Genomic DNA, 14606 nt, shown 5'->3' with positions numbered 1-14606 from the left:
GTATGGTTAATAATCATAGCTAAATTTGTTTGAGGCGAGGAAATAAAGCTATGCTTAAATACTTTCTAGGTACCAAGAATGTCAGCAATATAAAATTGGCAATAGTCTTAGTTTTGCATTGAAAAATAATAAAGTATGAGATACTGAGCTGAATGTCAGAGAAATTGTTCTGTTTGAAGAACATCCAATGAGTTTTACATTCACTAGTCAGAATGTATTTCCAAAAGTTTGTTAATTCACTTCCTAGGGGCAACATTTTTAGAATAGATAGATATAGTTTCTATATAGTAGGTGAATATATTTATGCAGTGCTTTTTTTGTAAAAAAAAAAAGGTGCCAGAACCCACACATGTCATACAACCCACCTTGCCTACCCTACAAGGTTCCATCCAAAAAAGGTGCTGGAACTCTGTTCTGGGCGTTCTATGACAAAAAAAGCCCTGTATTTATGAAAAAGTTGAAATCTTAAAGGTAAATCTTTTACAACACCATATATATACTGTTATTCATTTCAGTTCTGTTTTGTTTTGAAATAGAGATAACAGATAAGATAACCTTTATTGTCACTTTTTCTGTGAACACACTGGCACACTCTCAAAAGAATATATATATGATATGAATGAATATATATACAATATGACAGGATGCTTTCATGTTACTCTGATTTAACAGACAGTTCTTGCGTATTGTGTCTCAAGAGTTCTGATTTGCAAAGATGTCCTTATGGGCCATAGAGGACCTAGTGTAATCCAATGAAAAACGTTAAATCATACAGCTGATTTTCAATTTTCAGTCAGACTTTATCAGATCCTTAGTTCTGGCTGCACTTTTGCAATAAACTGTATGGCATATTTATTAAGGCAGGACAGTACTTCAGGTCTGATTCTAAAAAGGGAGTCCATTTTGACTTTATGATCTTCTTTCTAGCTTAGATGATTGGAGAGGCAATGAAATGGGGCCCTGGTGACTTTACTACAGGGGGGAAAAACACAAAAGCCCAGCAGAAACAGGGAATAATGATTATTTCTGCCAGGCTTTGAATACATTCTGTGTGTCAGGCAAATGTTATAACAGCTGTGCTAGTGATGCATCATTGCTAACAGTATTTGCAGCAAAAATTAGATTGCAAGAGGATGGCTGTCATTGACAGAGGTGAAAAGGAATTCTAATTTAAATCTAGCAGCCAATCAAAGTTTGTCCAGAAATAAAGTAAAGCTGAACAATAACTTGAACCAGCACAAGTCAGCTTCCTCTATTTTCATCTCTGGGGAAGAAAACACCCATAAAGGTTGTAGTCATAGTGGACTGGGGAATACAAAGGAATATTTTCCAAATCTTAGTCTAAACGAGTTCTCTCATCAGAAAAATCATTAAGAAACCAAGTAAGAGGGATGTATTTGAACTAATAACTAATATGCCTGATTTAGAAACACAGTATAACATTTTAGGAGCTTTAATTACTTTACCATTTATTTCAGATGGTTATATCCAGTGGTGGGATTTAAATATGTGAACAACTGGTTCTTTATGGATACCGCTTCCAGAAGTCCGTCCTGGGCCTGGGCAACAAAAAATTAGCTACCAGTTCTGCCGAAGTGGTGCGAACCGGCTGGTTATATTGTTTACTATGTGAAATAATCAGAACTGATTCTGACAATCTTACATCAGAGTTTCTGCCATGCCTTTGCTAACCGTGCAGATCTGAAGTGAAAAAAAGCTATGCATAAAATTTTTGTCTTTTAAACACTAATTTAACTTTTTTTAAAAAAAATTAAATGCGATTGCAGCTTATTTATCTTTGAAATAACTGTTAGAATGTCTAAAACGGCATGTTTTCAAAATGATTGTAGGAATAACGTAAAAACACAGAAGTGTTATTTTGAGAATTCTGGTCAGCAAATGTGTCTTATCATATTTAATTTCCACTAACACTGCAGAGGGAATGCAGGAAAATGACCCTTCTGCAGTGTTGAAGGCCAGGTTCAGGCAACGTATGCATTCTCAGAAATAAATGCTACTGTTTTTATTAATGTACTTATAGACCATGAGTTAATGCTTGCCTCCAGAAGCGGTGAACGTTCCAACACTGGAATTTTTTAAGAAGAGACTACAGCCATTTGTGTGAAATGGTATAAGGGTTCCTGCCTGAGCTGGGGGGTTGGACTAGATGACCTCTAAGGTCCCTTCCAACATCATCATCATCATCATCATCGTCGTCATTATTATTATTATTATTATTATTATTATTATTATTATTATTATTATTATTATTATTATTATTTTCCTCTCTTTAAAAGATGATAAACTAATTGTAGGATTTTCTAGCCTTGGAAATCCCAAATATATTTTCTGAAAATCATGTTATGTCTAAAGAATATATGTTGCTTATTTCAATCTTAAAATTGTCCTCTCTACTTTCGGTATCATAGTCAAAATGGGATAAAAAGAATGGAATAATATTAATATAGTTTAAAAGGATTGATAAGAGATTATGGTAGATTAACAAAATGATGGTTCAAAATTAGGCCAGTAGTGTAGGTGGCAAAATAAACATCATTAAATACAATTTGCAATATGCAATCATAACTAAATCCAGACTGTCACTATATATTGAGCTTCCTGCAAACTGGGACTGTTGAAATGAACATCCACATCCTTTTCTCACACATATGGATCGCATAATGGCCATAATGTAATAGACTGCTGTTGTGCAGTAGATATTAGGTTTCCTAAGCAAAAAAATATAAAACATTCCCTTTCAGAGCTTTTTAATCCTATGCAACAGATGCATTATTATTCAAACCACATAGTGTATTGCATTTAAAGTCCCTAATCTTAATTTTAAACTGCCTACCCTCATCACTGTGTGGGATGTAATTTTGTCTTGATGCAAAGAAGTGTGAATAGTTTTGCTAACATTTCCCAATGGAGCTTTTTTCCACCTACTGCTTTCTGCTGTGTAGGTGCCCTGGAAAAGTCTTGTTGAGAATAAAAGTTTCCTGTTCCAAATGTATTTCCTGTTAAAGGCTCACACATAGTGTTGCACATGTGAAACCTTGCCTGAATCACTGAATGAAATTTCAGAACATCGCTGCCAATCTGAGCTTGATAGATCAGAGGTCTGTTGGTATTTTTTTCCTAATAAAGGTTAAGGTAAAGGTAAAGGTTCCCCCGCACATGCATGCTAGTCATTTCCAACTCTAGGGGCCAGTGCTCATCTCCGTTTCAAAGCCGAAGAGCCAGCTCTTGTCCGAGGACATCTCCGTGGTCATGTGGCCAGCATGACTAGACGCCAAAGGCGCACGGAACGCTGTTACCTTCCCACCGTAGTGGTCCCTATTTTTCTACTTGCATTTTTTATGTGCTTTCGAACTGCTAGGTTGGCAGAAGCTGGGACAAGTAACAGGCGCTCACTCTGTTACGCGGCACTCGGGATTCGACCCGCCAAACTACCAATCTTCTGATCGACAAGCTCAGCGTCCTAACCCACTGAGCCACCATGTCCCTTGCAATAAAGGATAGAGATGGTCAATAAAATGAAAGTCTAGACCAGGGATAGGCAACCTTGGCTCTTTTATGACTCGTGGACTTCAACTTCAGCTACGCTGACTCAGGAATTCTGGGAATTGAAGTCCACGAGTCATAAAAGAACCAAAGTTGCCTACCCCTCGTCTAGAATCTGAAGAACAAAAGAAGTAGATGAATGACACCCCTGACCTAAAGAAAGTGAGACATCAAAAAGGAGATATTAAATGGAGTTGCATTACTGAGAAGTTGGGAATCTAGAAAGTAGGAATGGCCACCATAACAACATCCCATTCAAACTTGGTTGACTTTTTTTTTAATGAAAGCATAAGTTGGATACGTGGGATTCTCACTGGAGCTGAAGGAAGGAAGCAACCACAAGACCAGATGGGAAAGTGGTCAGCAGTAATTATGAGTAAGAAGCAGTGAAGATCAGGGAATCCAGATGTTTTCTGAGTCGTCTGGCTAGTCTGTAACAAAATTTCCTAGACTGTCCCCAGGTTTCAAATGCTTAATTTGAGTAAATTTCAGACAGAGTCAAAGGGAAAGATAGAACGATGATGGCAAAACAGGAACCTGAACTCTACTTAACAGGATCAAATGACCGGAAAGGCTTGCTGCTGAAGTGAAAGCTTTTGAGCATCAGATGGAATGACTGTTTAGTAACAGTCAGTAAAAACATAAAGAGAGGAATAATCTTTTCAATTCAACAAGCTACAAGGTTTAGTGAAATGTGATAATCACAGTAGCTTCATTAAATTGTTGAAATGAACTGGCCTAAAGTTACTCCTGTGTGTTAGGGAATAAGTACATTAAGTTCTCTTCAAGCTAAATTTTGTTTGTTTGTTTTTGAGGCTTCACATGGAATCACAGATGAATTTCTACATGAGAGCTTAAAGAAAAATATTGATCTGATAAACTTTGTGTTTCTTCAAAACAAGCATTCAGGTTTGATCACGTTGGTCACCATCTATGGCATTGGTCCCTACATATTTGCCCATGGGTTTTCTGAATACATTACCAGCAAATAAGTCATAATTTGATGCATGTATGCTTACATGCAAAGGTGAACAAAATCCGTTTAATCTAAGTGGAATTACTTACATAAGGATAAATTCCAAAATGGAATCAGGTTCCTTGTAGAATCGCTATCAACATTTTTAATTCAGTTTTTATCTCATAATTCTGAATGCAGTGTTTATCTAGATCTTTAGTTAAAAATAATTCATTATTTCACATTAGCATTCTATTAAAAGGCATTTTAATTGAGTTATGGAAGGTTTTCCATCCTTAACAACCTCAAATAACAGTACAACGAAAGAGCATATTTCATATTCTGAAGTGCTTTTACTATTTTGGTTTGACACTCTCATGTTTGTGCTATAAATGTTCAACAGCAAAGTTTTCTGTTAACATCATTATTTGGTGGTTGCATTTCATTAAATAAATCTGAAAAATAAATTAGGATATTTTGCTTTATACTGTTAAAATGATCTCATAAACGCTGTATGAAATGTTATGTCCAGTGGTGGGATTCAAATATGTGAACAACCGGTTCTCTGTGTGGATGCTGCTTCCGGGAATCCACTCTGGGCCTGGGAAACAAAAAATTAGCTACTGGTTCTGTTGAAGTGGCGTGAACTGGCTGAATCCTACCACTGGAACTGTCCCAGAACTATCTCGGTTCCTCGATGACCTTGGTTCCCAAGCTGGCTGGTTCACAGGTGCTCCAAGTAGTCTAAACATCCTACCCACCCACCCCGTTACTGTTGGCAAGTCAAAGACAACTATGGCTGAAGCAAAATAGGTTTTCTTTGGATCTTGACACCTTGAATGTACTCTTTTGTATATTTTCTGCTATTTTATTTAGTAAATTAATGTAGAAGCCCTACGCTCTAGGTTAGGAGTAGGCAACCTTGGCTCTTTTATGCTGGCTCAGGAATTCTGGGAGCTGAAGTCCACGAGTCATAAAAGAGCCAAGGTTGCCTACCCCTGCTCTAGGTTAATCTGTACAAGTGTTAAGTTACTAGTTTGCCCAAACATATATTTCATAAAGTTGATAGAAATAATCCTACCGTATCACTAATCAACAGACCTTTTCTTAGCTGTCTTAGTTCTAATAATATCTGAAAGAGAAATTATCTGGAAATGATACATATATATGAGAGAGGAAGACTTTTGATCATGTTGGTGTTTTTTGACTTCCCTTTGCAGACATCTTTGCTTGCTTAGAATGCTGACAATGACTTTTATAAGCTTTATATAAAAGTTTTCACGATTGCTTTAAAACAGATACATGTTGTATGAAATATATAAAACAAAATCTGTCCCAATCCATTACTCTGGAATAATTTTCTTGGTCTATGGAAATTCAAAGTGTGAATTGTTTTTACACCTCTTTTGAAGAAATAGCAAAGAAATTCCTTTTAGCGCAAGGAGTCTGTCACTGACTGCTATTTTTACATACAGAAGTAAATGTCCATAAAATTATCCATTTATAGATAGCTTCTAGTTAGTAAAAAGCCACATAAATCACTGCTTCAGTTTTCCGTTAAAATGGATAAATTTAAAATAACATTTAAACATCTAAATCTGTTTAATGCCTAGTCTTTTGCTCACAACTTACAGTAAGCATGATGACATGTAATCGAAAAAAAATATTTTAGGAGTGATCGTATGTTATTAATCAATATAGTTTAATTTTATTGTTTTCATTTTAAGTGTATAATGTTTTGTACCCTTAGGTATGGCAGAAACTGCCTCATTCAATTTGAGGATTTTGCCAACCAAAATGCATTCCGCCTTCTGAATAAATATCGCAACTTGTACTGCACTTTCAATGATGACATTCAAGGTAATGACTTTTTTTGCCACATTTGTTAAGTGAATCACTGTAGTTGTTAAATTAGTAACACGATTTTTAAGTGAATCTATTTTCCCCATTGACTTTGCTTGTCAGAAGGAGGATAATAATAATAATAATAATAATAATAATAATAATAATAATAATAATAATAATAATAATAATAGAGTTGAAAGGGACCTTGGAGGTCATCTAGTCCAACCCCTTGCTCAGGCAGGAAACCCTATACCATTTCAGACAAATGGCTGTCCAGGCTCTTCTTAAAAACTTCCAGTGTTGGAGTATTCACAGCTTCTGGAGGCAGGTTGTTCCACTGATTAATTGATTAAAAGGTTGCAAAAGGGGATCACATGACTCTGGGACATTGCAATTGTCATAAATGTGGTCAGTTGTCAAACATCCAAATGTAAATCATGTTGCCATGGGTATGCTACAACGGTCATAAGTGTGAAAAATGGTGATAAGTCACTTTTCTCAGTGCAGTTGTAACTTCGAATGGTCCCTGAGAGAACTGTTGTAAGTCAAGGACTTCCTGTACATCCTGTGCTTGAAGATCCAGATGACGATAGTGGTAAAGTATACAAGCCCTTCATGGATTTCCTGTGCTGAGGAGACACACTGGATGATTTTTGCTGTCCCACTGTCACATTGTAGCTCTTCTGAGAGGGGACTAGAGATGCTTCCCTTTCTTATTTGTCATGAGGCATCTGTGGACTTCCGGCAAACCTCTTTTAGTGGTTGAATATGTGCATGCAAGAATTATTGGCTGTCAATTCTGCTATTTTTTTTTTGGAGACCAAAGATGATTTGATAAAATACTATATTGTTAGGCACATCTATCTACAAAGGTTAAACTAGTGCAACCAATGGTATTTCCTGTGACATTCCATGAAAGCAAAAAGTGGGCTTTGAAGAAGCAGGATAGGAAGAGTATCTTTTGAACATGGATATTGGAGAAGACTTCTGAGAATACCATGGACAGCCAAGAATAAAAACAAATCGTTTATCGAACTAATCGATCCAGAGTTCTCACTTGAGACACAAATAATTAGGCTCAAATTATCCTACTTCAGACCTATTGTATGAAGATCTAATATCTCTCTGGAAAAGGCTCTAATGCTGGGAAAGGTGAAGGTAAGGTAAAGGTTCCCCCGCACATGCATGCTAGTCGTTTCCGACTCTAGGGGCCGGTGCTCATCTCCATTTCAAAGCCGAAGAGCCAGGGCTTGTCCGAGCACGACTTCGTAGTCATGTGGCCGGCATGTCTAGACGCCAAGGCGCACGGAACACTGTTACCTTCCCACCGTAGTGGTCCCTATTTTTCTACTTGCATTTTTACCTGCTTTCGAACTGCTAGGTTGGCAGAAGCTGGTACGAGTAACAGCCGCTCACTCTGCTACGCGGCACTCGGGATTCGACCTGCCAAACTGCTGACCTTCTGATCGACAAGCTCAGCATCCTAACCGACTGAGCCACCGCGTCCCTAATGCTGGGAAAGGGGGAAGGAAAAAAAAAGATGACGACCAGCAGCAAGATGAATGGATTCAGACCTGAAGACCAGATTAGAGATAGATTGTCATGCAATAAATAGGTCTATGAGATTGTCATGCAATAAATAGGTCTATGCAGTTGCTAAGAATCAACACCGATTTGATGGCATACAATCATTTCGATCATTTTATTGTCATTACTCGTCCCAGCTTCTGCCAACCTAGCAGTTTGAAAGCAGGTAAAAATGCAAGTAGAAAAATAGGGACCACTATGGTGGGAAGGTAACAGCGTTCCATGCGCCTTTGGCGTCTAGTCATGCCGGCCACATGGCCACAGAGACGTCCTCGGACAAGTGCTGGCTCTTTGGCTTTGAAACGGAGATGACCACCGGCCCCTAGAGTTGGAAATGATTAGCATGCATGTGCGGGGGAACCTTTACCTTTACCTTTAACATTTCCTAAACATATACACGTGAGGGATTTGTACTCCTGAATCTCATTTGAGATCCCAAACCCTTCCAACTCACAATGCTGAAATTCTGCAGTAAAATGGTAATCTTTAATGCATGGTGTTTGGAAACTTTATGGCAGCCTTTTCTTCCGCTGGTGAAATTCTCTAATATTAAATAGCCTTGGCTTTTCATCAGCAGTTTCATTCTTCAAATCTCCACTGATCTTAATACATTGTGTAACAGAATATTTTCTTTTATGGACAAATAATATCACATTTACCATTCCTGTGTATAATCAATTGTGTTCCTTGGGGGGGGAAGAAGAATAATGTATTATCACTGAAGTATTATAATAGTACACCTTTCATTTGATGCAATTGAATAAGGGTGAGGAGAGAAGACGAACACTTGCTTGAAAAGGACTAATAACTTCACATTTTAATTTATAACTCAGACATGCGTCCTCCATTGTTTTTACAATAAGATATTGTATTATGGAAGAATTACTATTGTTTTCTGGGCTTAATTGTTTTCTAATTATTTTTTTCTATGTAGTTTTCCACCTAGCTGTATTCATTAGCATTTTATATGCTCTAGTCTTTTCTTCCTATTTCAGTAATTATCTAATAAATGTAAGGCAAGTGCTACTTTTGGTGTGCCTTCTTGAACCTTCTTCCGATTGTAGGGGTGGTAGAGTGAACTTGATCTGAAATGAGTCTTTAAGAGAAAGCAGAACAAGCTTTAGATTTCCTGGGCTAAACAGGGGATTGGACCCCGTGGCTTAAATTATCTTTTCAAACCTCGGCTTCTGTAGGATCCTTTTCCACATAGATGTGCAATGTAACTTTACTGCAGATTTTTTTGAGGGCAGGGAGGAGGAAACCTGGAATGAGTCTTTGTGTGTGTGTGTGTGTGTGTGTGTGTGTGTGTGTGTGTGTGTGTGTTTCAGCTTAACAATGGAAGAGGAAAAAAAAACCCAGCCATGTCAAATTCTGTTTTTAAAATTTATCTAAAAGATGCGTGATTGGTTATCAATGGAGATGTGCTGTTATTTCAATTTAATAAAATTATTTATTGTTTTATTCTGTTTCAGGAACAGCATCTGTAGCTGTTGCAGGTCTCCTTGCTGCGCTCCAGATTACTCAAAATAAACTGTCTGATCATACAATCCTCTTTCAGGGAGCTGGAGAGGTTTGTTTACCTATTCTTTTTTTTAAAAAAAATTGTGCCACTTTTCTGACAAAAGTGATGTTTCTGTGCCATCTTTCTAGTTTGGCCTGGTATTTATTTGTTTATTTGGTTGGCTGTTTGCTTATTTATTGATCTCCTTCTGCTGCTTAGGGTCAGCAGTAAGTGGGCCCCCATGAGTGTAGATTAGAATTGTGTGGCTGTTGTGGTTCAAACTGACAAGATGCTGATCAGAGCATTGTAATGCAAACCCCACCCTGTCTGATGTCACTGGGCATGAAAAATGGGTGGGGCTTAACACTGTAAGATTCTGATTTGCTAGTTTTGTCCCCTATACCCTAGGGCACAGGTCTGCAACCCGCGGCTTTGGAGCCGCATGCGGCTCTTTCAGCCGTCTCCTGCGGCTCCCAGTCCTCTGCCATGTGCAGTCGGGGAAAAAAAGTGGGACTAAAAAGTTCAACCAATCAATTCAAATATGCAGGGTAGGTGCATATCTCGGCTTGGCTCCACTCTTCAGTCAAACCCTGTTCTGTGCATGTGTGCATGTATGCGCATGCGCACATATTTTTTGCGGCTCCCAGTTTTTCATTTTGTGAGGGAACCGGTTCCGAGTGGCTTTTTCACTGTTTCAGGTTGCTGACCCCTGCCCTAGGGGATATATTTTTAGTAAATCCATTCATCCAGATTGAATTCAGTGGACTTTTGTAGTCTGACTAGTCAGAATTGAGATACAAAAGTTATTTGAATTCCATGCAGACAAGATGTAATATATAAATATGTTAAAATACAACAAGGCATAGAGAGTCTAAATGGTTGAAATGCATTTGTAGCCATACCAATGTAGGCCATTTGTTATTGATACCACCATTCGATCCTCAATGCATTATATATATATATTTAATAAAAAACCTTTTCAGTTTACGTCCCATATCCTGAGAAATTTGTACTAACAAACTGAAATTTCAGTGTGTGCCCAGGGAAAAAAATCCCAGTCTAGCCATGGAACCTAGCATATATTTATGTTTTTATGTTTGAGTGGCTTTGAGTTTTTATGTGAGGTAACTGAAGGATTCTTTTGTTACTTTGGAAGTCAAAATTAGTGCAGGTTCACATCCCACCAGGCTCAAGGTTGACTCAGCCTTCCATCCTTCCGAGGTAGGTAAAACGACCCAGATTGTTGGGGGCAATAAGCTGACTTTGTAATAATGCCGCTTGGGGGGGGGGGCGAAAGCCCTAATAAGCAGGCATATACATAGAATGAAGGCTACTGCTAAGCACATTAGTTTGTGCTTAAATTGTAAGCCGCCCTGAGTCTTTGGAGAAGGGCGGGATATAAATGGGATTAAAAAATAAAAAAAAAATTGGCTATGTATGAGAACCAGTTTAGTCTGGTCTTAAGGCACTGAGTTAGAAAGCAGGAGGTCATGAGTTCAAATCCCACCTTAGCCATGAAAACCAGCTGGGTGACTTTGGGTCAATCACTCTCACTAGACCCAACCCACCTCACAAAGTTGTTGTTTTGGGGAAAATAGGAGGAGGAAGATGTGTTGGATATGTTTGCCACCTAGAATTTGTAAAAATAATAAATGTGGGATACAAATAAATAAATAAACCTCAATATAAAGTACACTATCTACCTATTTGCATTAGCAGAAATACTCTGTCCTGTTTCCTCCCTTTTAATAATTTTGTTGCGAATAAACTCTGTATAAGGGATGAGAACAACAGACCATGTAGCATAGTGATTAGGCTTTCAAACTAGGATCTGGGAGGACCAGGTTCAATTCAAACATGGAGATTATCAGATGCTTTTTACCTCAAGTTCCTCCTCTGAGCTATTGTTGAGAAGCAAATGAAAAGTGACCTCTAGTGCTGTAAGCTCATAAAAATGCAGGGTATAGATACAAAAAATAATTGGCAATGGGGACTTGGTTTTTTTGAACCTCATTGTTTATATGCAGATGTAGAAGTTTAGTCTGATTAATGAATAAACAGGGAGCTTTTTCTTCATAATTTGTGAGACTTGGGTCATGAGATGTTTTATGTATATTTTGAAACGGTCAGAGTCAAAATGAATCAAATGTACAAAAATAACAGTACGCTTTGTGCCAGAAGATTCTTATTGAGGTTATACAAAAAAAACCTGTAATGTCAGCATTTGTAGATGTTCCAAGACTATATAAAATAGGTACAGATGTGAACTCAGAAATAATGCATTGTTTAGTCTTGTTATTTAAATAAATACTTTCAATTCTGAAGTAAAAACTGGAAGTCTGATGATCCTAAAGTCATTTTCCCCCCTAAGGTGAGCAAATAAGCATATTCATTCTGCTGTGAACTGCAAAGAATCAAAGTGGCCAACTTAAGTTTCCAGTCAAAGCACATTTCAAAGGGCATGATAGCCAATTCTAATGTATAACTAAGTCATTTCATTCTAAAAAAAATTGTAAGCTTGTCTTGTCCAAACTGAAGGATGGTGGATTTGAAAGCCAAGGAGATGAAGAATACAAGTGCCCTAACCTTAACAATTAGACGGCTTGCTGATGTAGTATACTGTCTTTGTTAAGCAATTCATCTTTTGCTGATCTCTGTAATCTAAAGTGGGAAGGGGAGAAGGCTAGGTTGGAGGCTATTATGGAGATTGTGTGTAAGAGTTGCCAGATAGATGGGTTATTCCTATAGCTTGTTTTGGTAATGCACTGTGAAAATTTTTAAAAATCAAAGTGTCTGTGAATATTGTTGTGTCTAATGGGTATGTGGTTTGCACAAAAATGAAAATATAGCAACTCAGAATGGTGCATAAGCCCTAAAAAGGGGAAGTGATGTAAATTTTCATATTGTAATGTCTGTGGCGGGTTTCCGGTAAAGAGGACAGTAGGCTTAAGTATGATCATCTGTTTATTGCCTCCACAGGAACGAACAAGTATGTTTTGAACCCCCTTATATAGTGGCGCCAGCGAGCCTCTGGCCAATCCCCACTTGCAGACTCTCCTGCCGTTTCGGTGTAAGCCAATCTGCGCGGACCGAGTGCGCAGCTGTCAGTTTCAGCTGTCATCGGTAGCCGCGTATGGAGCTGTCAGCGGTAGCTGCGTGTGGAGATGTCAGCTGTCAAAAAGCTGTCACTTGCGTTTCTTTAAGTTTAACAGTGTTTAACTCACATATATTACACATATAAAAAGAAATATGTTTGCATAAGTATCTGTATACTAATTCTTCCTTTTCTCACCAGGCAGCCATGGGCATAGCCAATCTTCTCATTATGGGCATGGAAAAGGAAGGGACACCTAAAAAGGAAGCCATAAAGAAGATCTGGATGGTTGATTCAAAAGGGTTAATTGTAAAGGTAATAGCATTTCCCTTTCTATTACAAATATACATTATGGTACACTTAAATAAGTTATAATTGGATACTATCCCTAATAATGGGACAATAATAATTATCCACTGGGATAATAATATTACCATTGAGAATGTGATAGGTTTCTTTGAAAAACTAAGGAAGTTCCTATTTCAACTTCAGTTTTAAATATCTATACATGTGTATAGATACATACATGCATACACATCTTGAATATGTTTGTGATGAATCTAAAATTATTTATTAAAATAAGCAAAGAAATGCTGATGTAAAAGATAATTTCCTGATGATGTTTTCCTTTGTCTATGCCAGATTTCTACATAAACGTCAGCTGTGTTGCCTCAAATAACTTTTATTGCATAGCAATAAGAGCAGAGACCATGTCCTGCATGCTGTGGTTTATTATGATATCAGTGGTGGTTAGACATTCAGAGTTGCTCAGAGACCTGACAAGGCATCCTTACCGCATTTCTTATGCATTTCTTCCATGTGCGAGAGCTAAGACAAAACACATGTATAATAATAAAGGGAGTTTAAAGTAATAATTTATTCAAATTAACATTTCCATCCTCAAAAGGAAACGTTACCTGATTTATTTGTCTTTTCCCTTACAGTAGGTTGTACTGGAAACAAAACATAAACTTAGCATTCCTCTTGGATTGCCTTGCTTCTCTTGAAAAGTTCATATGATGAATAATGATTTATGTCACTGTTACCTGCATGAAAGTGTGTTATCACTCAGTTGGTGTTGCATAGCTGTTGGGTTGAGAAAAATGAAACTTTGAATGGGATAGATTTCTATCGGGCCTTGTCAAATTAGAAGATACTTCATTATATATTTGATTTAAGTCAAGAAGATTTTCTTGGTAACTGAGATGTGCAAAAGGATTTATTGCATTCACCATTGCTCAGGCAAGATTACTGTAAGGAAAGGATTACAGCAAAATCATTGCATTCAATACTGCATCCATCTATCAGCATCTATAGTTCTAAGTTTGTTATTTTTTACCATTTCCTAGAGAGTTTGTGATTTAAATTGGGCAATGAAGAAGATTAACTGGGAACAAAAGAGGAGCATTTAAGTGGAAGTGGCAAAGAAGGGCCATATGCTGTAGCTTGATATGAGTGACTAAACTAATTTGTAGGAACTCTGTAAGCAGCGTACAAATCCCAGGGGTGCTTAGAATTTAGAACAAAAAAACAGGAAAGCAAATAAGGAGAGGGAGTTGAAAGTTTAGAGGTGTGTAAGTTTATGGGTAGTTTCAGTAAGGAGATAAGATGGAAGAACATTGTCAAGTAAAAGAGAAAAGGCACATCTGCTCTAATTCCTTTACCTCAACCTTCTTCCCTAAGGAATAGTATCAATCATATGGGAGCCTTGGTGGAGCAGTGGGCTAATGCCTCCTTAAGTAACACCAGCTGCCTGCAATTAGTGCAGGTTCGCATCCCACCAGGCTCAAGGTTGACTCAGCCTTCCATCCTTTCGAGGTAGGTAAAATGAGGACCCAGATTGTTGGGGGCAATAAGCTGACTTTGTAATAATGCCGCTTGGGTGGGGGGGCGAAATCCCTAATAAGCAGGCATATACATAGAATGAAGGCTACTGCTAAGCACATTGATTTGTGCTTTAGATTGTAAGCTGCCCTGAGTCTTCGGAGAAGGGCGGGATATAAATGGGATTTTTTTTAAAAAAAGGTCAAATGATGAAAGAAGGAAGTCCCAGTTAAAGG

General features: G+C 37.7%; 1 protein-coding gene across 2 annotated transcripts in view; it reads left to right on the top strand.

The window, feature by feature from the left end:
- ME1 (malic enzyme 1) overlaps nucleotides 1–14606 on the top strand; it is a 134357-nt gene that overhangs the window by 95595 nt on the left and 24156 nt on the right. For both annotated transcript variants that reach the window (XM_083377330.1, XM_083377331.1), the window contains 3 exons: nucleotides 6270–6379; nucleotides 9424–9521; nucleotides 12748–12861. In XM_083377330.1, coding sequence (XP_083233456.1) covers nucleotides 6270–6379; nucleotides 9424–9521; nucleotides 12748–12861 — 322 coding nt within the window. The remainder of the gene's footprint in view (nucleotides 1–6269; nucleotides 6380–9423; nucleotides 9522–12747; nucleotides 12862–14606) is intronic.

The sequence above is a fragment of the Vipera ursinii genome, assembly GCF_947247035.1.
Source record: "Vipera ursinii genome assembly, chromosome: 1".
Lineage (NCBI taxonomy): Eukaryota > Metazoa > Chordata > Lepidosauria > Squamata > Viperidae > Vipera > Vipera ursinii.
The sequence above is the reverse complement of the archived record's forward strand: the minus strand, read 5'-3'. Positions and strand labels throughout refer to the sequence as shown.